The 25,667-nt window shown below is 39.6% G+C and overlaps 1 protein-coding gene across 1 annotated transcript; it reads left to right on the top strand.

Annotated features, from left to right (window-relative positions):
- Window positions 1-7,695: 7,695 nt before the first annotated feature.
- On the top strand, window positions 7,696-17,142 carry ctnnb1 (catenin (cadherin-associated protein), beta 1). Its single transcript, XM_061950403.1, has 17 exons — window positions 7,696-7,869; window positions 11,276-11,327; window positions 11,527-11,754; window positions 11,835-12,088; window positions 12,168-12,406; window positions 12,691-12,892; window positions 12,978-13,122; window positions 13,199-13,302; window positions 13,914-14,048; window positions 14,193-14,396; window positions 14,558-14,716; window positions 14,872-14,991; window positions 15,106-15,256; window positions 15,471-15,592; window positions 15,676-15,736; window positions 15,980-16,230; window positions 16,412-17,142. The coding sequence occupies exons 2-16, from the start codon at window positions 11,315-11,317 to the stop codon at window positions 16,192-16,194; spliced, it is 2,352 nt and encodes a 783-aa protein (XP_061806387.1). The 5' UTR covers window positions 7,696-7,869; window positions 11,276-11,314; the 3' UTR covers window positions 16,195-16,230; window positions 16,412-17,142.
- The last annotated feature ends 8,525 nt before the right edge of the window (window positions 17,143-25,667 follow it).

Genomic DNA, 25,667 nt, shown 5'->3' with positions numbered 1-25,667 from the left:
GATGTGCTGTTATACTGGGTCAGTGGAGAGCCACAGCAGCTTTGGAAAGGGGAAAAGCTGTGTTATTTCAGCGCGGCCAGCCTTTTGGATGCTGGGTTATTTCACATGCATTTTGGATTAGTCTTTGGCTGGATCTCCAGGATCAAACTAAATGGGATGTTTAACCTCACATGGCCTGCAGCCGAGAGTTTTACTGCGATAAACCAGGTTAGAGAGGATTAAACTTGACCCATATAACATAATATCATTTTAAAAGTATTGAAAGTGATGAATGCTGATTAAATGACTTACGTGTTCACAAAATAGATGCTCTCAGTTTGAATTGAACAGAAAAATACAGACACACATATGTCTGAGTTATCGATGCACAGATTACTAGGTGTATCCCAACCCGATATCAATATGGCAAAAATACAAGTATCGGAATGAGATCGTCTCGCATGTAAAATATCTTATATAAGTTTAAATACAAACAGTGTGTTTACAGTGTTACAGTGTGTTTACTTTTGCAAAGCTGGACAGCTAGTCTAAATGTCCTCCAATAGACTTAGACTTAGACTTAGACTTCCTTTTTATTGTCATTCAAATTTGAACTTTACAGCACAGATAAGAACGAAATTTCGTTACATAAGCTCATGGTAGTGCAGGATAAAAAAAAGCAATAAGGTGCATATATAAATAAATAAATACATATAAATAATATATAAATATATATAAAATAAATAAATATATTGTACTTTTCCACATGCGTCCACGTTTATGGTCTTTTTTATTCCAGCGAGTTAATCCATTTTGGGAGGAGTTGAGAGGATAATTTAATTATGATGCGTTCAAGAGTCTTGTGGCTTGAGGGAAGAAGCTGTTACAGAACCTGGAGGTTCTGCTTCGGAGGCTGCGGAACCTCTTTCTAGAGTCCAGCAGTGAAAACAGTCCTTGGTGGGGGTGGGAGGAGTCTTTGCAGATTTTCTGAGCCCTGTTCAGGCAGCGGCTTTTTGCGATCTCCTGGATAGGAGGAAGAGGAGTCCTGATGATCTTTTCCGCCGTCCTCACCACTCTCTGGAGAGACTTCCAGTCTGAGGCATAGCAGGCTCCAGTCCAGACAGAGATGCTGTTGGTCAGCAGGCTCTCTATAGTGCCTCTGTAGAATGTGCTGAGAATGGGGGGAGGGAGCTGTGCTCTTTTCATCCGACGCAAAAAATGCATGCGCTGCTGAGCTCTTTTTACAAGAGCTCCGGTGTGTAGGGACCAGGTTATATTGTCAGTTATCTGCACCCCCAGGAACTTGGTGCTTGGTCCAATATGCACACAAGTTTGATCTTTACTTGTATTTCAGTTTAGTTTAGTTTATCCCCATTAGTCTACACCGCAGTGGAGACAATTATTCCCGGGGTCCAGGCAAAAAACATCACATAATCACAAAACAAAAGATTACAATGCAGTACAACATGATCAACAATCAAATTTTGTTATACAAAAATAGCAACAACAAAAAAACAATAACTTGGAGTTTACATAATGTTCATACTAAAAATAAAAAAGAGCAATATAAAAATATAAATATATTCTTTGCAAAAATAAAACAAAGAACCAATGGCCTCCAATAATATACACATTAGTATAACCAAAGACAATATTCTAAGTGACGAAAAAGTACCATAATGAATAAAATATGACATAAAGTACATACAAAATCGAGATAATATCAATATAATAATGATAACCAGAAACAAGAATTCATTCAAGCAAAAAATAAGTAAAAAGAAGATAAATGAACCAGTCATGACATTAGGTACAATCTAGAATAAGCTCTTTCCGCAATACTTCTCCTCTCAGTATATTCTTAAAACCCACTCTGCTAGTGATTGATACCAGATATTGTGAAAGTCGATTGCAGTGAGTGATCGCCTTATACATAAGTCTTTTTCAAAACATCAGTTTTGGACACAGCACACAGTGGTGCCAGTGAAGTCATTTACAAAAGGTAAACATGGTAGACTATAGGCTACAAGGAGCTAGCAGCGAGACAATAGCAAGCTGGACATACGCAACAAGTGTCCTTATTTGAACAATATTTCCATCTCAATCAGTGCATTTGTCAATAAAAACCACTATGAAATACTTAAAGTCACATATTACTTACACATACAAAGTCTCCAAGGCAGAAGCGTTCTAGAAAGAAACCAGTAATAAATGTGTCCGCATCATTCATTTACTGCGTCATGAGCTTTTTTTACTAAATTATTGTGACCACTAGGTGTCGCCAAAAAACAAAGCACCCCATTTCAATGTAAAAACAGCAAAAGTACATTCTCGACTGTTAATAATAAATAGGTTAGTGTTTATCATACCTAATGTTCTCAGTTTTAATTTCACTTGAAGAAGCCTTTTTAACATTCTACACTACAAAATAATAAAAATATGGATTAATATTTGTGTTGATATCATATCCAATTATCATCGTATCGGCAAAAACTCAAGCCTACATTATTGGTATCGTATCGGAATTGAAAAAGTTGTATCAAGACATCCTATAGATACCTAATAATGTTTTAATCTCACTAATATATTTCTTGTTTCTACTATACATAGACTGTAATTTCTGCAAATTGTACAAATAACATTATGTTTCATTGTTGTCGTACATTTTTGTCCAAAAGTATTTGGACATTTGTTTTTCCTTTATAATCCATCTCAGTTTATTTGAAACAAAACAATCGAGATTGGTTTCACAAAAAATTGCCAGCTTCAAATACCATTCATTGTATGTCGGTTATACGCTTTGTGTCTCACGTACACCAGAGGGCGATTGTGGTCATTACAGTTTGCTACATATTAATACGAATAAGAGGGAGCTAGTAGCTATCAATCTAATGGATCTAATCGATGACTATAACTATCACGTTTCATTTGCTTTGGTTCTTGTAGTTATGATGATCATCAGAGACAGAAAAAGATCGCCATTGTGATGATCCCGCTTTGACTATTTACTGTAGATACTAAATATGCAGTAAATTATGTTTGATTGTGTGTTTACAAGTCAATTATGTTATCTTAATTGCTGTATAATTCTCACATCACTAGATAAAGTATGAAAAACAATATTGCTTATGTGGATGTTTTAAATGAATGAGAGCAGATGGATGGAGATGGAGGTATTCATCTATCCATCCATTTTTTACAGCTTGTCCCTCTCGGGGTGGCGGTGAGATCAGGGCAGAGATGCTTAATGTGATCAAGGTTATTTATTATTGTCTATTTTTCATTGTATTACAAAACACACATTATTTTTGTCTGTAAAAATTCCATTGTGTACACGAAAACGTTTTAGTGTTCCAAAATGGCTGTTTAGAGAATTCTCTCCACAGGGATGTGCTCATGTCATGTCATGTATTTAAAGAGTAGTCTTTGAGAACATTCTGACACCAATTAAATGGGTATGTTTTTTTTATTTTTGACACACTTTAAGAAAATATTGACATATTTCAGCTTTTACGGTAATACATCAATTTACGAACTTATTAGGTTCTGTCACCGAACTCTTAACTCAAAACACTTGTATCTCAAATCAACGCCTCTCATTGAAATGGATTGAATTTACGGCTGAGATAGTCAACGTCTCTCATTCCAGCTGTTTCTTCGTTAAACATGTCATCAGCAGCTTCTCAATATTTTCAAAGAAAAATGTCTGCTGTTTAGATATTGTTTTGACATTCTTGGCTTGCGTTGTCGACTCATTCTGCTTCAGTATGGTGCAGACTAGCATTGGTCCCTAACTTATATTGCTTTGCCAAGTTGGTGATATACGCGGTCATATTTTTGAAGATTTACTTTTTTAATACAACAAAAATGCATGAACGAATATTACATTTTCCAACTAAAATGTTTATACAAACATTTAAGTGGGTGAGTGCCACAACTTGCTTTGTGACGTTCGCTTCTAATCTAATCAGGCATTGTTGTTTTTTGCTGTTAAATTACTTGCTGAATTTGTTAGTAGTCTCTATTTATAATCCTAAATGTTTGCCTACAATAAAACGTATCAACATTACTTTTGTTGTTGTGTCATTTTTAACATGAGTAACATTTTACATAACTTGTCATCACAAAAAGAAACATGGCTATGCACATTTTGAATTCTGTGCTTTCAGCCTATAGGGCAGAGGTGTCAAAGTCGTTTATCACTGAGGGCCACATCGCAGTTATGTTTGGCCCCAGAAGGCCGTTTCTGACAGTGAATACTATAATTACACGATGTGTGTATGCATTTTATTAGTAGATTTTTTTTTTATTAAAAAGTTAAAAAAATATGGTAAGTTGCAATAATTTCACCTCAAAATGTTGTGTATATTACTGTAAATGGAAAAACAGTACTGCTTTTATGTCTAAAAAAAAAAGGGAGCTCAGTTTCCCGAATTTTACTGTAAAATTTACATTAGTTTTTTTACTGTAAATTTAAAAAAATAATAATTTTACAGTAACATTCTGGCACCAAAGCTGCCAGTTGTTGTTTTTTTTGTTTTGTTTTTTTACCGCAAATCAACAACTGTAGATTTTTCACTGTATTACTGTAAATGCCAAAGCGGCACCACAGTTTATTATAGTAAAATAGTACTGTTTCTTTCATTTAGAGAACAATTCTGTAAAAACCACAGTAAATTTAACAATTTTATCATAAAATCTATTGCTACTTTTACATTGCACAATTTGACGCATAACTTGCTTTGAAATCATTATTATTAGTATTTATTTATATTCAAAAAATGGTTTGAATGTTTGATAATATATTTTTGCATAATTAGACAATATTTAAGTTAACATAATTTGCCATTACATGGAATACATATATTTTTGTTCTCCCAAAATAGAAAGACAGAATATATTTAGTAAGAAAAGTTACAGTACTTTATTGATACATATTATTTCCAGGCTTTCGAGGGCCAAATAAAATGAAGTGGTGGGCCACATCTGGCCCCCGGGCCTTGAGTTTGACATCCGTGGTTTAGGGGAAAACAAATTGGTAACATGCGCTTGCTTAGAAGCGATGATGAGTAAGTGACTAAAAAGTGTAAAATAATAAAATAAAATACATTTATGAACAGAAGAAGAATCATGTAGCACTCATGCTTTGCACACTGTACTTGTTTCGGTTCTTCCTCAAAAATGTATTGCATACAAATTTAAATGGCTTAGCGCAAATATCCTGAAGTGAGGTAAGCCTGTTCGCAACTTGGGTCAATTGGTGGTACAATTTATATTTTCACATCTCAACACAACAATAAATGGTCATCAGATACTTTGGACTGGTTTTACTCTCAATAAAAAAAAGTCATATTGAGTGTGTTGTTTAATTGAGCAGCACATTTAGTAAGTGTAGGTGAGAGGTTACAAGGTTGTTCTTCTGATCATTAGCTTCAGCAGTAAAAGGTGGGCAGGTCTATATCAATATTATCACTACCATGATAGTATCTGTATCGGATCAATACTAGTGTGATAAGAGCTACAGTCTTCATTTCTCTTCTACGGTATGTTTATTTTTACAAACATTTGTGTTTTTTGTTAAGTTAGTCAACTATATTGTGTATATTGTTATATCGTATACAAGACAATGGTAGTGTTTTGTTTTTGCTTACTATTGACTTTTTTCACTCAGTTGTGTGTAATTAAAGGTAATAATTGTATTATTTTGTTGTCATTGTTACATTGTTTTATACTGTTGAATTGAATATTGTTAAATTGTTCACAAATAGGTGTTGATACATGTTTTTCTTTCTTTGTCCTGTGTTGTGTTGTGATTATAAGCATAATCAACAAATTAAAAGCCAAATCGTCCATTGATGTTGAAAATTGTTCAAGTGAAACGTATATCAGCAATGTTGTCCCTGTACAGTATTTGCTTGGTACAGATCAATACCAAAATACGTAGTGTCACTTTTCTCTATTCAGGAGTCATTGGCCTTCCAGTTACTTTTTGTGACTGAAATCTTCTGCGTTTGTGGAAAAAAGCATTATAGGCAATGGCCTATGTGTCACTTTTTACTGTGTTATTATGTGTTAAACACAAGCATACTGAGTTGACTCCAGTCGTGTGTTTTAAAAACACAATTTATTAAATAACTTTACCTTTCTACTCAACTTTATTTCTTTTCTTTCTTTCTTTAGTTTATTTCGAACATGAAAATGATGTGATTATTGTGTGATGTATTACACTTACCGTGTAATACATCACACAATTTCATATCATTTCACTTTACATCATGTCCGAAAAGGAGTAGGAAGAAGCAAAGCTTATTTAATCCTACTCCTTTACCACTTCATAGCGTTGACAAATGCATACGTTCATTTACTGACTTCTTTTTGTAGCACAATGACATCCGTGAATGATTAATACAGCAGTTTTTGTAATAGATAATAAGTCAGTCATGATAAACATACTGAGATTAAGAATATCTTATTTTCAATAAGGTTGAAGGTAGAGATGTCCAATAATATCGGCCTGCCGATATTATCGGCCGATAAATGCGTTAAAATGTAATATCGGAAATTATCGGAATCGTTTTTTTTTATTATCGGTATCGTTTTTTTAATTATTTTTTTTTTAATTATTAAATCAACATAAAAACACAAGATACACACTTATTTCTGTTATTAATATTCTGGTTCCTACATTATATATCAATATATATCAATACAGTCTGCAAGGGATACAGTCCGTAAGCACACATGATTGTGTGCGCTGCTGGTCCACTAATAGTACTAACCTTTAACAGTTAATTTTACTCATTTTCATTAATTACTAGTTTCTATGTAACTGTTTTTATATTGTTTTACTTTCTTTTTTATTCAAGAATTTTTTTTAAATTTATTTATCTTTTTTTTTTTTTTTTTTTTTAAAGTACTTTATTTTCACCATACCTGGTTGTCCAAATTAGGCATAATAATGTGTTAATTCCACGACTGCATATATCGGTTGATATCGGTATCGGTAATTAAAGAGTTGGACAAAATCGGATATCGGATATCGGCAAAAAGCCATTATCGGACATCCCTAGTTGAAGGTGTTTCTCACAATTCTTCTTCTTTGTACTTTGTAAGCACTATTAATTTGAACAACCTCTTTGGATCATATCAGTACTTTGTTTAACTTATTTACTTAATCCATTCCATAATTAAATTCCACACACAGATCTGCTAAAGGTTTTAAGTGTTGTACGTGCATACAAATGTTTTAAATTAGATTTTCCTCTAAGGTTATATTTCTCCTCTTTAGTAGAGAAGTGTTGTACTTCAGTGTGGATGAAAATACAACAGCCGTTTTATTATGATAAACATAACATAATCCTGCCGTGTATAAAAAGTGTACTTTTCTCGAGAGAACTGTACAAAAGTGTCCTTTTCAATGCATTCCAAATGGTTTGAGAAGGGAATCACGTTTCCTCTCCCCCTCGTCTACCGGAACTCGATTCAATTGTGTATTCATGCCCGTGTTTAGTGCGCTTCAGTTGGCGACCATACCATCGTCATATGACGGTCAATTTACAAACCAGGCAATGATTATGTTGTGTTTATATTTATAATGGTCCACAACACTGTCAAACCGTACATATTGAACAACTTTAGTCTCTATTTTATTTACATTCACTGCAGGATACGTGGTCGCTGTGAGGCGTTCTGCGGTCTATATAAAGCGCCGCCATCTTACATTTTCCAGTCGGCACTCTCCTGGACCAGACGTGACTGACTGACTTCGGAGGGAGTGGACGAGGGCTCCCGCTGACTTTTGGCGTCACATTTCCCCTCGACATTTTTACCATTATACGTGTTTTTATCTACCGGGATCCGAGTGGACGGACTTGCTGCGTGTTGATAAGGGTAGGCTTCTACGTTAAAGCTACAATTTCTCGCGTTTCATGTCTGCCTCTCGCCGAGAGTTTACCGGAATTGAGCCGGGTGTGGAGCGGGACTCCGCAGCAGCAGTTAGCCTCCCACCCAGCTGCAGTCACGGCTTCCACCTGGGAAACGACACGGGGAATATTGGCCGATGGCTTGTTGTGGTTTAATTTAAAGGTAGTGGATTGTCGTTTCAACGCTCATAGGACTTCAGCAAGTAGCCCGAACGGTTACCATTGTGACCTACAGCTGTAAAGTGTAGCATGTAGTGTTAGCCCATGCAGATTGTTAGCCACATTCCACTTTACTGACTCTTTTTTTTTTATGATACTTTCCCCCTTTTTGTCAGCTTCTTTTATTAATGGCTTTAAAGCGAACTGGTTCGTTGCCGTTTTAAATACATCTGTATATTTGCATGTGTCAGTGTATCTGTTAAAACTTTCACCGACGACAATATGTGGTCGAGTGAACATTAAGCTTGTTAAAGTGTAACCCAGTCGACCTTGTTTTTGACTTTTTCGTGGTTGTAGTTTCTACTGAATTAATGAAATTTGGTTTTTTTCCATGTCGTCCGTTTTTAAACAAAGACCCACACATTCCTCCCAGCCGTTGTTGCTTTGGGAGGAAGACGAGGTGGAGCCTGTGTGTGAAATTTGAGTAAAGAGTGTTGGAGCAACTAAGTCGGGCCAGCCCTGCAGCTGTGAGGAGGAGGGCGGCTGCGTGGAGTGTTAACTAAAGTTATGCAAGCGGCAGGCTCAGGTGTGCAATTCAAACTGACCTTTTTAAAAAAAATCGTATGTGAGTGAAGCGTTCAATGTTAATGTGTAGGAAACAAAATCAAAATTGAGTGAGCCAATTCGGTATGTGAGCGGATAAAACGCGGCATCAATGTTGCAGTTTTATTTGCCTCTGCGTTCGAATTGGTTTAGGTTGGGACAATTACCAACACCCCCACTTGAACTCTATCATAATTGCCACAAATGCCACGCTAATGGCACCATATTCAACTTCTTTACAGTTCATATATTTACTACATCGCTCTTGAATTAATCAGTGAAATGTTACAATCAAAAAGCGACACTTTGGCCGCATTCTTCACCTTGGTGATGTTGACACTTAAGTCACCTAGAACATTCACACTAAATTAGGCGTATCTTTAAAACCTATTTTGCATGATTAATTTGTATATATGCAGACCTAGTTATGCCTTCCGCCTGAAAATATTTTAATGTTTACTACTAAACTGCTTCCCGCAAAAGGGATGGCGTGGCGCAGTGGAAGAGTGGCCGTGCGCAACCCGAGGGTCACTGGTTCAATCCCCACCTAGTACCAACCTCGTTGTGTCCTGAGCAAGACACTTCACCCTTGCTCCTGATGGGTGCTGGTTAGCGCCTTGCATGGCAGCTCCCTCCATCAGTGTGTGAATGTGTGTGTGAATGGGTAAATGTGGAAGTAGTGTCAAAGCGCTTTGAGTACCTTGAAGGTAGAAAAGCGCCATACAAGTACAACCCATAACTGTTTCCCTCAAGGCATCCATCATCCACAGGAGACAGCCTTATGTTGCAGAGGCTGCAGGCATGGAGCTCAATGTATAGCAAGATTGCAGCCAGCAGTCAGGGCTGCTGACCCCGCACATTGCTTTGCTAACAATAAAAACCTGTAGTTGCTTTTGGTTCTGCCAGAAATCCAGCTTGGGTAAGGCATTTCTGATAGAAAGCAAAAGTCGGCCCTCAACCCAAATTCTCTTTTTGTTTTGATGGGGATTATTGGCAATTCGTAGATTTGCAAAGTGTTTTGACAAGTTTTTGATTCAATTGGTCAACAAACTACAACTTCAGAAGTTGTAATTCATTGTTTTTCATTCACAAGGTTGGGAATAGTTGCTTAAAGTGGAAATAGGAATATTTGGCCATCACATCCATATTGGTATTGTTCACTGAAGTCTAATATTGTATTCAGTTCAGTTGCTGCTGACATCAATTTTAGGCCCAGCAAGGTGGTTGTGCATCTTGCATTGTTCATGTTTTTGTTAGTTTTTATTTCACATGATAAACACCTAGGTACGTTGTTTTTTTTGACGGCATGTGTATGTTTTAAAAATAAAAATAAAAATCCTAATGACCACCAGTTTGTGTGTGTGTGTGTAAAATTGGATCGAACTGTCTTGTGACGCCTAGGACTCCTGTGTTGAGTTATATGGGTTTTTGTCTAGACCTCATATCGGGCTTCAAACAAATCTTCCATTCAGTTTCTCTTAGTGCTTGGAACTAGTACTGCAATGACTTGTTTAGTCTGCTGGGTTTGATGGCAAGGCTGCCATTTGTTTGGTGTCAATTAAAGACTGGCCTTTTTATGTTGGCTCCTCTTTAATGTTGAATGCAAAGATCCACTTTTCTTCTAGTGTGAATGATGTGCTTTGATTTGTATGAGGTCTCGTGTTGCACATATGGTTCCCATTAAACTGGGGGTTAGTTTTTGGGAGCTCCAGCTTCTCCAGCTTGAGGATGGCGTGCGAACAGTGAATTAGAATTTGATTTTTGTGGGTTGAAGCGGTGCACCAAGAGCCTTACATGAGCTTGTTTTAGTTACAGCTGAAATTGGGTGCTGGGGTGTTTATGAAGAAAAGTCATTCAGTGCAGTAATGTTGTCCTATTTGCATATTCGCAACATTTTGCTGTGACCTACACTCACTGGTTCTTCAACTAATGCACTACCACTTTTGCGGTCTGCTGTTCTTTATCCTTGTGTATGCATCATTGTTGAGACTGGACTATTTAGTGGTGGTTTTAAACATATAAAAGTTGGAGCCTGATTGAATGGGCTAAAGGAGAACCATGAACAAAGTTGAACTGGTTCCCTCTTAATGCAGTATATTTCTTGGCAGGTATACTGTATATTAATGTACTTCATCTGGGTGGGATTTGGACATTTAGCTCAGGCCGCTGTGACATTGTCTACAGTTGTTACTTTTGTGTTCATACATCATGACATGTATAACTTGATATAAGAGTTTAAACTCTCATCTGACAGTGAACTTGCAGACGGCAGTTTCATCTTCAAAGACTGCGGAATGTGCACACCCTTCCTCCCACTGCTTATTTTCCTTCCACCCAGTGCTCTAATTCCCACCCTCTTTCACACAAGTATTTGCTTTATGTGGGCCTTGTATGCTAGTACCATTTACTTGCCTGCCTATTATAGAAAACTGAATCCAAAGATGTCTCCCCTTTCGGTGAGGTGGGAAAAGTGGTACAGTGTAGTCAACTATGCAAGCAAAAAGTACATTTGAATTAAAAGTCTGTTGCAATCTACCATTTGTAATGATTATTAATGAGCTTGGAATGACTGGGAGTAAGAAACTGACTGTTTTTTTTGTTTTGTTTTTTAGATCAGGAAGCTGTGACAGCTGTGTTTAGTGGAAAGGAACATGGCTTCCCAGGGTAAGTTGACACTTTTGGCACATGGACTATCCTACCATGCTTACGTTATGCATAGAAAAGCATACATTGTTTATATTTGCCAAGCCCAAAGTGTACTATTGGTACTTGAATCGTACAAACTACACGCTTAAGATTAGTAGTCCCACTTTTTCAAGTATTGGTTTTATTACATGTTTTTATATTCTACTTTTCTCCCCAGCTGATTTGATGGAGTTGGACATGGCAATGGAGCCAGACCGAAAGGCAGCAGTCAGCCACTGGCAGCAACAGTCTTACCTGGATTCAGGCATCCATTCAGGGGCCACCACTACAGCTCCCTCACTCAGCGGGAAAGGAAATCCTGAAGAAGATGATCTTGACAACAACCAGGCCATTTATGAGTGGGAGCAAGGCTTTAACCAGAATTTTTCCCAGGAACAAGTCCAAGGTGAGTCCCATGACTGGCAGCTGAATGATTTAGAAGCTTTGCCTCGAGTATTGCAAGGTAAAAAAAAAATAATTTTTCAGATTTGGATGGTCAGTATGCCATGACTCGTGCCCAGCGGGTGCGTGCAGCAATGTTCCCAGAGACTCTTGAAGAGGGCATGCAGATCCCCTCCACACAGTATGACACAGCAAATCCTACCAATGTTCAGAGGCTGGCAGAGCCTTCACAAATGCTCAAACACGCTGTGGTCAATCTGATCAACTATCAAGATGACGCCGAGCTCGCGACCAGAGCCATACCAGAACTTACCAAACTACTTAATGACGAGGACCAGGTTAATAGTTTGACTGTTGATCACAGCTGCTGTTCAATGCTTTGCAATCATTCTCAAACATGTCTCTCTTCTCCTCAAGGTCGTAGTAAACAAAGCAGCAGTGATGGTGCACCAATTATCAAAGAAAGAAGCTTCCCGGCACGCAATCATGCGTTCCCCTCAGATGGTATCTGCCATCGTCAGGACAATGCAGAACACAAATGATGTGGAGACAGCTCGCTGCACTGCAGGGACCCTCCACAACCTCTCCCATCACAGAGAGGGTCTGCTGGCAATCTTTAAATCTGGAGGAATCCCAGCTTTAGTCAAAATGCTTGGGTATGCCTGCTTCAAAACCTACTATTTACTTCATAAATACAAACATTTGAATTTTTGTATGCATTTCTGTCAATAACATACAAAAGCGGAATGTGTTATACGTAAAGTAAAGCAGCGTACGGTCTTGTTTTCACTAAAATATTTGCTACTGTAAAGTACTGTTGCAATACAAAACCTTCTGAATTAATTGGCAATTGTTTCCTGACAAATGGTCATTGGGGACCAACACAATACAATCCAATTCCCCAATTGTATTGTAATCCAATGTTTTTTCTGCATTGCAGTTCACCAGTAGACTCTGTCCTGTTCTATGCCATCACAACCCTCCACAACCTCCTGCTGCACCAGGAAGGAGCAAAGATGGCCGTTCGCTTAGCTGGTGGGCTTCAGAAAATGGTGGCCCTGCTGAACAAAACAAATGTTAAGTTCCTGGCCATCACCACAGATTGTCTCCAAATTCTGGCCTATGGAAACCAGGAAAGCAAGGTGAGTTGTCCGCTGTGAAATTTGGAAATATCACACAATCTTGTCTTGGATAAAATGTAATCAAAATATTTGTTTGTTTTGATAGTTGATCATCCTGGCTAGTGGAGGCCCACAAGCGCTGGTCAACATCATGAGGACTTACACTTATGAGAAACTACTGTGGACCACAAGCAGAGTTCTTAAAGTCCTGTCGGTCTGCTCCAGTAACAAACCTGCAATTGTAGAAGCTGGTAAGCTTTCTTTTGTTGCTATCTTTTACCTTTTTGACAAAGGCCAGTGTTTAAAATGGGTTTGATGTTGTTGAAGGAGGCATGCAGGCTCTAGGACTGCACTTGACAGACCCCAGCCAGAGACTAGTCCAAAACTGTCTCTGGACACTCAGGAACTTATCAGATGCTGCCACCAAGCAGGTAAAAACATACAACACATTTTGTGAACATGTTCCCTTGGGTTGCAGATAAAATCACTTTGTCATGGATGTGATTTGTTCCTTTCCACTACATTAATCCCTCAGTTGTCGCTGTTAGTTCATTCTGGGTTTAACCATGGGAAATTAATTTTTGCCAAATAAATATTTTAATAGCTAGGGCATAAAGTGTTTATGACCTGAATACAATTTTTTTCCATTATGAGAGCCTTCTTGACATGAAATAACACCCTTTAGTCACATTTACACTCTTACAAACTAATCCAATATAGCAATGGTGCTGAGGTTGAGCCAATCGGTGGCCAGCATACTCTGATTTGGGGTCATGTATCGTAGTAGTGATATTTTTGTATATTTACCCATGTTTGTAAATGCTTAATTTTGATGTTGAGTATGCTTTTAAAACTCAGTGATAAAGTGAAGCTGCAAACTTTGTAGCATGATGTAGTGAAGGATGACTATATCCCAATTTTTCATCTTTTTATTTTTTTAATTCCATGATCACATCCCTGACTTGCTAACAATTTAGACACATATTGAAAGCTGTTTGATATAAAATTATTCTTGTTTGCTAACATGACATTGTGTTTTCAGGAGGGAATGGAGGGTCTGCTGGGAACACTGGTCCAACTACTTGGTAGTGATGACATTAACGTGGTGACCTGTGCTGCTGGCATCCTCTCTAACCTGACGTGTAACAACTACAAAAACAAGATGATGGTCTGCCAGGTTGGTTCTTGTATTTTAGGGTTAAACTGTCATTTATATTTTGTGTATTCGTTTTGTCTTTAACTCAAAGCCATGAAGTAATTTTTTGAGGCAATGGCCCACCCAATGTTAATTTTGCCCATTGCCTCATATGTCACTCTGAAGGTTGGTGGAATTGAGGCTCTGGTTCGCACAGTGCTACGGGCCGGAGACAGAGAAGACATCACAGAACCAGCTATTTGTGCCCTGCGTCACCTCACATCTCGACACCAGGATGCCGAGATGGCTCAGAATGCAGTCAGGCTGCATTATGGCTTGCCGGTTGTAGTCAAATTGTTGCATCCGCCGTCACACTGGCCACTTATTAAGGTAAGCACATGCATCGTGTCCGGCCATATAAACCATTAACATGTAAATGAATGGGTGTTGGTATGATAGATGTTGAAATGACCATGATAAGATGTTTTTGTAATTGAAAGTGAAATGTATTATATAAAAAAATTACTGACACGAAATGGTTTATCCCTCAGGCTACAGTTGGTCTGATCCGTAACCTGGCGCTGTGCCCTGCAAACCACGCTCCTCTAAGGGAGCAAGGAGCCATTCCTAGACTGGTTCAGCTGCTGGTCAGAGCTCACCAGGATACGCAAAGGCGCACCAGCATGGGAGGAACACAGCAGCAGTTTGTGGTGAGTGCATGCGAGCGTTCTAATTCTTTGTGAACTCACTAATAATACAGCAACATTAGCATGGTAACAATAGTAATATTGCATTGTTCTCATTACCAGCTAAGAACTAAGTCCACAAAGAGATCCTTAATATGTACGAACTGCTGTTTCTATAGGAGGGAGTTCGCATGGAGGAGATTGTGGAGGGCTGCACAGGAGCACTTCATATCCTGGCCAGAGACGTCCACAACAGAATAGTCATCAGGGGACTCAACACAATTCCACTCTTTGTACAGGTGAAACAATTGAGATGTTTGCTATAAGCAAAGTTGCCATCAGATTGTCTGGTTCCTCAATGACTTTGGTTCAGCAGACTGACACTGTTTAAACCACCTTATTTGTGTCTGCAGCTCTTGTATTCTCCCATTGAGAACATCCAGCGTGTGGCAGCAGGTGTCCTGTGTGAGCTGGCCCAGGACAAAGAGGCCGCAGAGGCCATCGAGGCTGAGGGAGCGACTGCCCCACTCACCGAGCTGCTGCATAGCCGCAATGAAGGCGTTGGTACGTTAATGCATAATCCTGGTTTGTTGCTACCAGGCTTGGCTCTTGATTAAACAAATTGTGAAATACAGAAATAATTTTGATTTAGGCTACAAAAGTGTTTTTGAATTACTGTTATGGCCAAAATGCATGTGAGACACTGTTATATGATATTGCTTTACTGTGCAATTAATGAAGGCAATATGCTAACTTGTCATATTTCATCTATTCACAGCCACATATGCAGCAGCAGTTCTGTTCCGTATGTCAGAGGACAAGCCTCAAGACTACAAGAAACGCCTCTCTGTAGAACTCACCAGCTCTCTCTTCAGGACGGAACCAATGGCCTGGAATGAAGTATGGAGCTTTTAATGGAAGTTCTAGAATGAATCTTATTTTTGCACATTCAATGCTCAGTTTTATCTAACTCTCTGCTGCAGACTGGTGACCTCGGTCTGGACATTGGTGCTCAGGGAGAGCCTCTGGGCTATAGGCAGGACGGTTAGTGAAATCCTCTACACTGCACTTTTTACAGTAGATGGGGACACATCTGAGAAAATTGAAGTTTCAGTTCCTGCCGTGCATCAACGAAGACCTAATTTTCCAGTCATGTAGCGCTTGATTAAAATATGCACAATTCCTACAAATTCAAAAAGCTAGTTTTGCTGTTTAATACTACTGTGGTGTGTGTGCGCTTGGTTGGTTAACATGCTTTTAACAGCTGCTCTTCCTTCACTCTCCCAGACCCAAGCTACCGTTCCTTCCACTCTGGAGGTTATGGCGGGGATTCGATGGGCATGGAACCCATGATGGACCATGACCTGGGTGGGAGCCACCACCCTGGTCAGGATTATCCCCCTGTGGAGGGGCTCCCTGATCTGGGACATACCCAGGAACTGATCGAAGGCCTGCCACCTGGTGACTCCAATCAACTGGCCTGGTTTGACACAGACTTGTAAATACAAAGACCAACATTACTCGACACTTTCTACTAGGTAAGATGGTGCCTGAGCATTACACTTTGACATTTAGTCAGATGTATGTGTGATGGAATTGATGGGAGAAATGTCTGCGTTTTACTCACTGAGGCTGCTGCATGCTCAAAATGCAAAGTTATGTTTGATCAGTGTGTTTCCTGTTTTTAGGCCGTTACTTATCATCCTGTTCTCTTTGCAGCTGTATCATGTGATCTGGATGAACCTGCATCTTAATTCGCCCACATGGAGGAGGCGGGGTTTTAGAAAGTGCCTGACGATGACCCATCCTGTCTATAAGAGCTCCATTGGGACAAATTTGATAAGTGCGGTTCTGAACCCGGAGGATGGTGGCTTGACTTCAAATCCTGATGCGTCACATGGATTTTGATCAGTTTTATTTTGGACAAAACATTTTATGTACTTTTACATTTTTACTTTATTTTTTTTTTTTGTTCGTACTTTTTTTTAAATTAGTTTTCTTTCCTGATTTCTATTATGGTACACAGTGCGTCGAGCTTGCTTTCCCCCCATTCTGAATTATTATACTCTTTTGTTTGTTTGTTTTTTCACAACTTTTTTGTATTTTAAATCGTAGTGTTTTATTTTTAGTGGTAATGCTCCATCAAAGTATCTGATCACATTTTAAATGGTGTCCAAAACACTAAGGTTAAATCAGTTGCAGTGTAACATTGTGTAGCTTTTGTATAAAACATGAATTGGAAGTTATGGTCCAAATATCGAGCTATTTTCTTGCTTTAAAGGTGGACACGTAAGGTGTCCCTGCTGTTCCAAAGGGGGTGTAGCAGACCTAGTTGGTGCGGGAGTGATCTTATTGGTCTGTTACTCGGCGGGTGGGGGTAGGGTAGTCAGAGGAGCTGGTTGCTTGTAGCCTGCTGTGTTCTGAAACAATAAAATGGACTCATTATTTCACCTGGCTGCATTCTCTCTCCCCTTCACTCAGCATTTGTGTTGGAACACTAAGTATGGCATGAAATATGGTTAGTGCCACTTTGACATTAAGTCAGATGCATGCCTCACTGTGTTGTGAGATGATCAAATTCTGAAGCTAAAAGAATGGAAAGTGGGAGATTCAAAACTGTTTCTGTAGAAATTGCATATTTTAAAGTAATACACCAATGCTCACATGCAATATACAGTATGTAAAACTTCAAGCAGCTCAAAAACAATTCATAACTACTGTATAAGACAAACTTGCAGTAGGGATGCACTTGAGTTGCTTATTTTTGGAAGTTGAACCCATACAAAGGTATGAAACATTCCAATTGTGTATTTTAGCAGAATATCAAAAGTAAATGCATTTAAGTTATATTTGTGTAAAATATTTGATCCCCCTACAAACCAGCATGAAAGTTATGATGGGTTATGTGGCCATGAAGCACAAATTAGTTGTCTCTTCAGCAAGACCCTTCATGAAACTGAGACCACCGTTGGTGCACTAAATTGAAATTGGCAGAAATATAAACCAACAGTCTGGAGCATGTTGACATCCTGGAGTGACCAAGCGCAGAATTTATCTTTGGTGGGAGCTGAGACTATGTTGCCAAGTCACAGCCTCAAAAGCTTTAGGGTTTACACGTGTGAGTGAAAGAGAGAAAACCAATAGTATTCTTTGTCCATATGTTCTTCATAAACTGTCTACAGAACCACTTTGGCTAAAATTACTTTTTTTTTTTCACACACCTCCTCTCCTGTCCTAGGGGTTTTTGAGGGCAGTTTAAAAGCAAAGTCCATCATATCCAACACCCTCCTTTGTTAATTAAAATCCACATCATTAACCTAATCAACACATCCTAGAGGCTCCAAAAACCTTGAAAGTTTATTAATTAGGAAACAAAGTTTTAGGACAACCTCCATAGTTTAAAAGAAGTGGAACACAATTAAATAAAAACAAATTCATATTTTATAAAGACAAACATTTAACACTATTTTTTTTTTTAAACAAATTGTATCCGAGTTGTAAATTGGTCTGATTTTAGTGACAAAAGGAAACCAAAGTTTCATCTAAAAGTGCAACATTTCCAAATGATTACCATCATTTTAAAATCTTCCAAACAATAGAAAAGAAATATTGCCTCTAAATTTCAAATTGACCAATAGGTTTACCAGAAATTCCACCAATAAAAGTCACAGGGACTTCTATGGACACTTTATTTTGTTTGAACGATGGCACAGGAACACATTCATGTGTCAATGGGTAATGAGTCAGTTTTGGTTATTCCATTGGGGTCAAATTATAATAAAAGGCAGGGATAATGGCTAAAATATGTTCAAGAATACACAGTCTGGAAAACCTTTCAGAAGAAAAGTAAAAACATTAACATGTCAGAAAAGGAAGGAGGTTATGGGCCATTGGATAGATATCTATCCAATGGCCCATAATAACCATTATTTCATGGTCTGTAAATGCTTGATATCAAGCATTTCCAGACCATGAAATAATGACAGCAACAAGCAGGTCAGAACCAAGCGGTATAGGTACAGATCAAATTTGTTATAAAATGGTAAAAACATTTAGGAGATGGGACGTTGTCAAAGATGTTGCAGATTTATAACAAAGTGTAAGAGAAGGAGGCCCTGCGATGAGGTAGCGACTTGTCCAGGGTGTACCCCTCCTTCCACCCGAATACAGCTGAGATAGGCTCCAGTACCCCCGCAACCCCGAACGGGACAAGCGGTAGAAAATGGATGGATGGATGTGGGAGAAGGGGAAGATACCAATAACATAGAAAGAAGCAATAATAATTCCTATAAGAAAACTGGCAAGAACCCATCCAAACCGTCCAGTTACAGACCACTCGCACTAACCTGTAAATTCTGTCAAATAATAGAGGATGGTGACAATAAGGCTAAATATTATATTGAAAAGAAAGATCTGATAGCAAATTATCAAAAAGGTTTTAGAAAAATAAGAAATAAAATGGAATTAATGGTTGGACTAGAAATGTAAATAAGAAAGGTCCATAATAGCAAAGAGTCAATTATCACAGTCTTTTTGGACATATGACATGATGTGGAGGGAAGGTGTTTTTATTGAATGACACAGTTTCAGTTTCAGTTTATTTGGAACATGCATATGATACAATGTAATGCATCACACAATTCCAGTTGTTTCATTACAGCACACCCGAAAGGGAGTAGGAAGAAGCAGAGTTTATTTAATCCTACTCCTTTTCATACCATAGCAATTTCATCCAATTTCCTTGTTCACTGTAACAAAACAGTGAACAAATAAATAATACATAAATAATATACAATAGTAAGCATACAATTATCAAATACATAAATAATATTTGTCTCAATAAAGCAAAAGGAAAAAAAGGGTTCAAGATGTTCATTATAATTCTTGTTCTGTGTACTTTGTGAACACTTGTAGTTTGAGCAGTCTCTTAAACTGAATCATATTGGTGCTTTGTTTGATTTATTTACTTAATCCATTCCATAATTTAATTCCACATACTGATATACTAAAGGTTTTAAGTGTTGCACGTGCATACAAATGTTTTAAATTCGATTTTCCTCTAATGTTATATTTCTCCTCTTTTGTTGAGAAGAACTGTTGTACATTCTTGGGTAGCAGGTTATAGTTTGCTTTGTACATCATTTTAGCTGTTTGCAAATGCACCAAATCGTTGAATTTCAATAATTGTGATGGACGTAGGGGCGGGGGAAGTGTTTAATTGGCAAAAGCATTATTTTATCAGGATGGACAATTTAGGTTGGACAGTATTTATAGACAACATGAGGTAAGATGACACCAGGGAGTGTCTTAAAGCCATTGTTTAATATTATGATTCATGGTGTTTTTAAGGTACTGTTTGCTGACACTGGGGAAGAAATATGAAAAATCATATGAAAATTCAAAAGGGTGGTGGAATTGGGATGTGATTGGGGATTCAGGTTCTCAGTTGAAAAAACAGACTGGAGGAGGAGAGTTATAGAATGACTTAAGTTAAGAATGTCTTTTATTCAAGGTTAACATAAAAAGGCCAATATATAAAGAATTGTGGATGAATGTGAAAAAAAAAGTGATAAATGAAATAAGGTGTTTGTCAGGTGACTTTATGTGGCCTTGTTTAGGTCCACTTCAGATTATGGATGTATGGTATATTGCGCAGCGGCAAAATCGATAATTAAAAAGTTGGATGCTGTGCAAGCACAAGCATTAAGGTTGGGCAGTGGTGCTTTAAACACGTCACCTGTGTCAGCAATTCCAGTAGAGATGAGAAAAATGCCACTAGACATCACAAAGAAGCAACTAATAATGAATTATTGATACATTTACAGCAGTGGTCACCCACATTTTGCAGCCCAAGACACCTACGTCAACTATAATCACTTTCATATATAAATATAAATATGTGTATGTATATATATATATACATATATATATATATATATATATATATATATATATATATATATATATATATATATATATAAAATATATATATATAGCCATCCATCCATCTTCTTCCGCTTATCCGAGGTCAGGTCGCGGGGGCAGCAGCCTAAGCAGGGAATCCCAGACTTCCCTCTCCCCAGCCACTTCGTCCAGCTCCTCCCGGGGGATCCCAAGGCGTTCCCAGGCCAGCCGGGAGAGATAGTCTTCTCAACGTGTCCCGGGTCTTCCCCGTGGCCTCCTACCGGTCGGACGTGCCCTAAACACCTCCCTAGGGAGGCGTTCGGGTGGCATCCTGACCAGATGCCCGAACCACCTCATCTGGATCCTCTCGATGTGGAGGAGCAGTGGCTTTACTTTGAGCTCCTCCCGGATGACAGAGCTTCTCACCCTATCTGTAAGGGAGAGCCCCGCCACCCGGCGGAGGAAACTCATTTCGGCCGCTTGTACCCGTAATCTTGTCCTTTCGGTCATAACCCAAAGCTCATGACCATAGGTGAGGATGGGAACGTAGATCGACCGGTAAATTGAGAGCTTTGCCTTCCGGCTCAGCTCCTTCTTCACCACAACGGATCGATACAGCGTCCGCATTACTGAAGACCATGGAATCATGGACTCGGACTTGGAAGTGCTGATTCCCATCCCAGTCGCTTCACACTCGGCTGCGAACCGATCCAGTGAGAGCTGAAGATCTTGGCCAGATGAAGCCATCAGGACCACATCATCTGCAAAAAGCAGAGACCTAATCCTGCAGCCACCAAACCAGATACCCTCAACGCCCTGACTGCGCCTAGAAATTCTGTCCATAAAAGTTATGAACAGAATCGGTGACAAAGGACAGCCTTGGCGGAGTCCAATCCTCACTGGAAACGGGTCCGACTTACTGCCGGCAATGCAGACCAAGCTCTGACACTGATCATACAGGGAGCGAACCGCCACAATCAGACAGTCCGATACCCCTTACTCTCTGAGCACTCCCCACAGGACTTCCCAGGGTACAGGGTCAAATGCCTTCTCCCAGTCCACAAAGCACATGTAGACTGGTTGGGCAAACTCCTATGCACCCTCAAGGACCCTGCCGAGAGTATGGAGCTGGTCCACAGTTCCAAGACCAGCACGAAAACCACACTGTTCCTCCTGAATCCGAGGTTCGACTATCCGGCGTAGCCTCCTCTCCAGTACACCTGAATAGACCTTACCGGGAAGGCTGAGGAGTGTGATCCCACGATAGTTGGAACACACCCTCCAATTCCCCTTCTTAAAGAGAGGAACCACCATCCCGGTCTGCCAATCCAGAGGTACCTCCCTCGATGTCCACGCGATGTTGCAGAGTCTTGTCAACCAAGACAGCCCCACAGCATCCAGAGCCTTAAGGAACTCCGGGCGGATCTCATCCACCCCTGGGCCTTGCCACCGAGGAGCTTTTTAACGACCTCGGCAACCTCAGCCCCAGATATAGGAGAGCCCATCACAGATTCCCCAGGCGCTGCTTCCTCATAGGAAGACGTGCAGGATTGAGGAGGTTGTCAGGTTCAAACACCGATGACATCTATTAGACAAGACAAGATGCATGGAATCAAACAGAGACAGGATTCAATTTAGCTCATGAGGAGAGTGCGTTGACAAGTACCCTCGTACTGTGTCGTCCCATGCTCTGACGAAAGGGTTCCACGCCTCCTCCTTTATTTGGGCCTTTTCTGATTACATAGCTGCAGCTGTTTCTAAGGGGAGGAGGGTTATAAACAGCTGCCGCACTCGGTCATAAACAGTTCAAAGAAAATATGCCTGGAGCGGTGTCAGGTCTTCTCCCTCTCTGCTTTGTAGATCGTAGATCTTGGGTTATGACAAGGTCTTCCTGTGGCTGTCCAATAGATCAAAGAAACCCACACCTCCATGTCGCATCCCATCGCACACAGTGGAGTTTTACAAGCGGTAGGCCTTTTGCTTGATAAGATCAAAGACAGCTTTTGTTTTCTCGCAGGGCAGCCTAAACTCATGGGAAAACAAGTTTAGTGATAACTTATATACAATTATTCTGACAGAGGTCTTCGAAGTACCATATTTTTCGGACTATAAGTCACATTTTTTTTCATAGTTTGGCTGGGGGTGCGACTTATACTCAGGAGCGACTTATGTGTGAAATTATTAACACATTACCGTAAAATATCAAATAATATTATTTAGCTCATTCACGTAAGAGACTAGACCGGTGGTTCTTAACCTGGGTTCCATCGAACCCTGGCCCTAACTCTCTAACCCTATCCCTAACCAAATAACTCTAAATTAAGTCTTTGTTACTTAGAATATGTTACCGTAGTGTCCAAAAAACTCTAAATTATGTATTTGTTACTTAGAATATGTTCCCCATACTAAATTGTTACCAAAAACATATAAGTTTGTCTTGAATTTGAAAAAAAATAACCTTTTATTTTTCACTAAAGAAGGGTTCGGTGAATGCGCATATGAAACTGGTGGGGTTCGGTACCTCCAACAAGGTAAAGAACCATTGGACTAGACGCATAAGATTTAATCGGATTTAGCGATTAGGAGTGACCGATTGTTGATGACTGATGATAACAACCAAACCTACCCCCCCCCCCCCCCCCCCCCCGCCCCCCTTCCACACCCCGAATTGTAAATAATGTAAATAATTCAATGTATACACCCTGATGATTATCTTGTGTGATGACTGTATTATGATGATAGTATATATGATAGTATATATCTGTATCATGAATCAATTTAAGTGAACCCCGACTTAAACAAGTTGATACACTTATTCGGGTGTTACCATTTAGTGGTCAATTGTACGGAATATGTACTTCACTGTGCAACCTACTAATAAAAGTGTCAATCAATCAATCAAAGGCACATTTTTTTAATTGAAAAAATACGTAGGCACACCACCAGCAGAAACGTTAAAAAGTGAAACTCCACCAAGTTGTCTTTTTTTTTTTTGAGTTTGTTGTTGATTTCCTGTGTGTAGTGCTTTAGTTCCTGTCTTGCGCTGTTATTTTGGTGGCTCTTCTTGTTTTGTTGGTGTTTTCCTGAAGCAGCTTCACGCCTTCCTTTGAGTGCTATTGCCTGACCTGCTTTGTATTGGCAAACAAGACTATTTCAGTTGTGCGGACGCTATCCTTCTTTGTGGGGACATTGTTGATTGTCGTGTCATGTGCGGACACAGACTGTAAGTCTTTGCTGTCGTCCAGTATTCTGTTTTTGTTTACTTTGTAGCCAGTTCAGTTTTACTTTCGTTTTGCATAGCCAACCCTATGCTTCAGTGCCTTTTCCTAGCGGCACTTGCCTTTTGTTCATTTTTGGTTTAAGAGTGGCATACCTTTTTATCTGCACGCTGTCTCCCGCTGTGCTCTGCATATTGGGATCACGACAAACCACCCGTGTTCCGAATTCTACAAAGCAATGAACTACCTGCTGCCACCTACCGATATGGAGTATTAGATGGTAACCCTGCCGAGCTCTATACAGCACACACACTAGACAACGGCACATTATTTGCAGATTATAATTATTGGTTTGCAAAAATATATTTTTTGGACCAATTAGGTAAAGTTGCATAATTTCCCACGGCACCAGACAATATCTCACAGCACACTAGTGTGCCGGGCACAGTGGTTTTAAAACAGTGGTTTAGAGTAGCGGTACCAAAAAAAGGAATTGGGGTAAACAAAAGGACGGCAGACAAACTAAAGGTGTACACAGTGGAAATGGTGGCAGTATTAAAGATAGTGGGTGGAGTTACTATGAAAGATAGTGTTGCTTTGTGCTGACTCAGCTTCTGTTCTGGCAGGTTTAACTTCATTCAGCTCAAACTGCCGCCAGGATATTTTATTAGAAAAATTGCAGACAGTTCCAAAAAGAACAAATCAGGAGAGTAAGGTTCCGTTTTTGTGGGTACCAGCTCATGTAGGTGTGAGAGTGAATGAAAAGGCAGCTGAGTTGGCAAAGAGAGCTTTAAGAAAATGACACATAGAAATGCATGTAAATATGAGTAACGCAGAGGTGAAGTGTGAAATATGGAGGAAAAGCGTTGAAGAATGGCAAAAGAGGACATTTATGGGAAATACAGCAGAGTGTGAAAGTTGAAAGGGTCGGCAGTGCAGTAAGGAGAGAAGAAATCATTCTGACACCACATAGAGCCTGGTTTACTTACATACAAAAAGTAGGCGCTAAACAAAGTGTGCAATCAACACAATAGCTTGTACTATTAGTGGGGCGTGTTGCGTGTGATCGACTAAGACCGCATTTGCTATTCATAACTGGTGCAAATTGCCTTATTTTAAAGGGGAATTTCCGTGTGTTGAACGGCGCATCATTTGCTGCACGTTCGCGTTATCATGCGCTTCTTGCTGTGAAGGATGACATAAGGATGACACGGCAGTGCGGCTGGATCAAAAGAGACGTCGGGGACGCTGTACTGAACCAAAAGTTGCTTTATTACAAGTGAGTGTCATTATGCAGGACTGCAGTACCTGGAGGAGCCGAGGTCAAAAATGAAGGACTCCTAAACCCCCTATCAGGGTGTGCGTGCTGGGTCAGGAGCGTGCATCGTGACCATAAAAGGAGATGTTCGTGTGTAAGTGTCTGGGAAGACAACAGATGCAGGTCGTATCTTAGATGTTTACATCAAGCTAAAAATGTAGTCTCTTCTCACGGCTAGTGCTATCACCTTTGCATCCCAAGGTCCAACTTTATTGCCTCTTCTTCAGCGAGAACTAATCCAGTCCACACACAAATGTCAGTACTAAAGGGCCCCATGTTAGTATGTGCCCAAATGAAATGCCTACTAGTTATAGGGGCGGTATAGCTTGGTTGGTAGAGCGGCCGTGCCAGCAACTTGAGGGTTGCAGGTTCGATCCCCGCTTCCGCCATCCTAGTCACTGTTGTTGTGTCCCCTGGCAAGACACTTTACCCACCTGCTCCCAGTGCCACCCACACTGGTTTAAATGTACCTTAGATATTGGGTTTTACTATGTAAAGCGCTTTGAGTCACTAGAGAAAAGTGCTATATAAATAT

Source organism: Nerophis lumbriciformis, linkage group LG04, assembly GCF_033978685.3.
Source record: "Nerophis lumbriciformis linkage group LG04, RoL_Nlum_v2.1, whole genome shotgun sequence".
Lineage (NCBI taxonomy): Eukaryota > Metazoa > Chordata > Actinopteri > Syngnathiformes > Syngnathidae > Nerophis > Nerophis lumbriciformis.
This window is presented reverse-complemented; position numbering and strand designations above follow the sequence as displayed.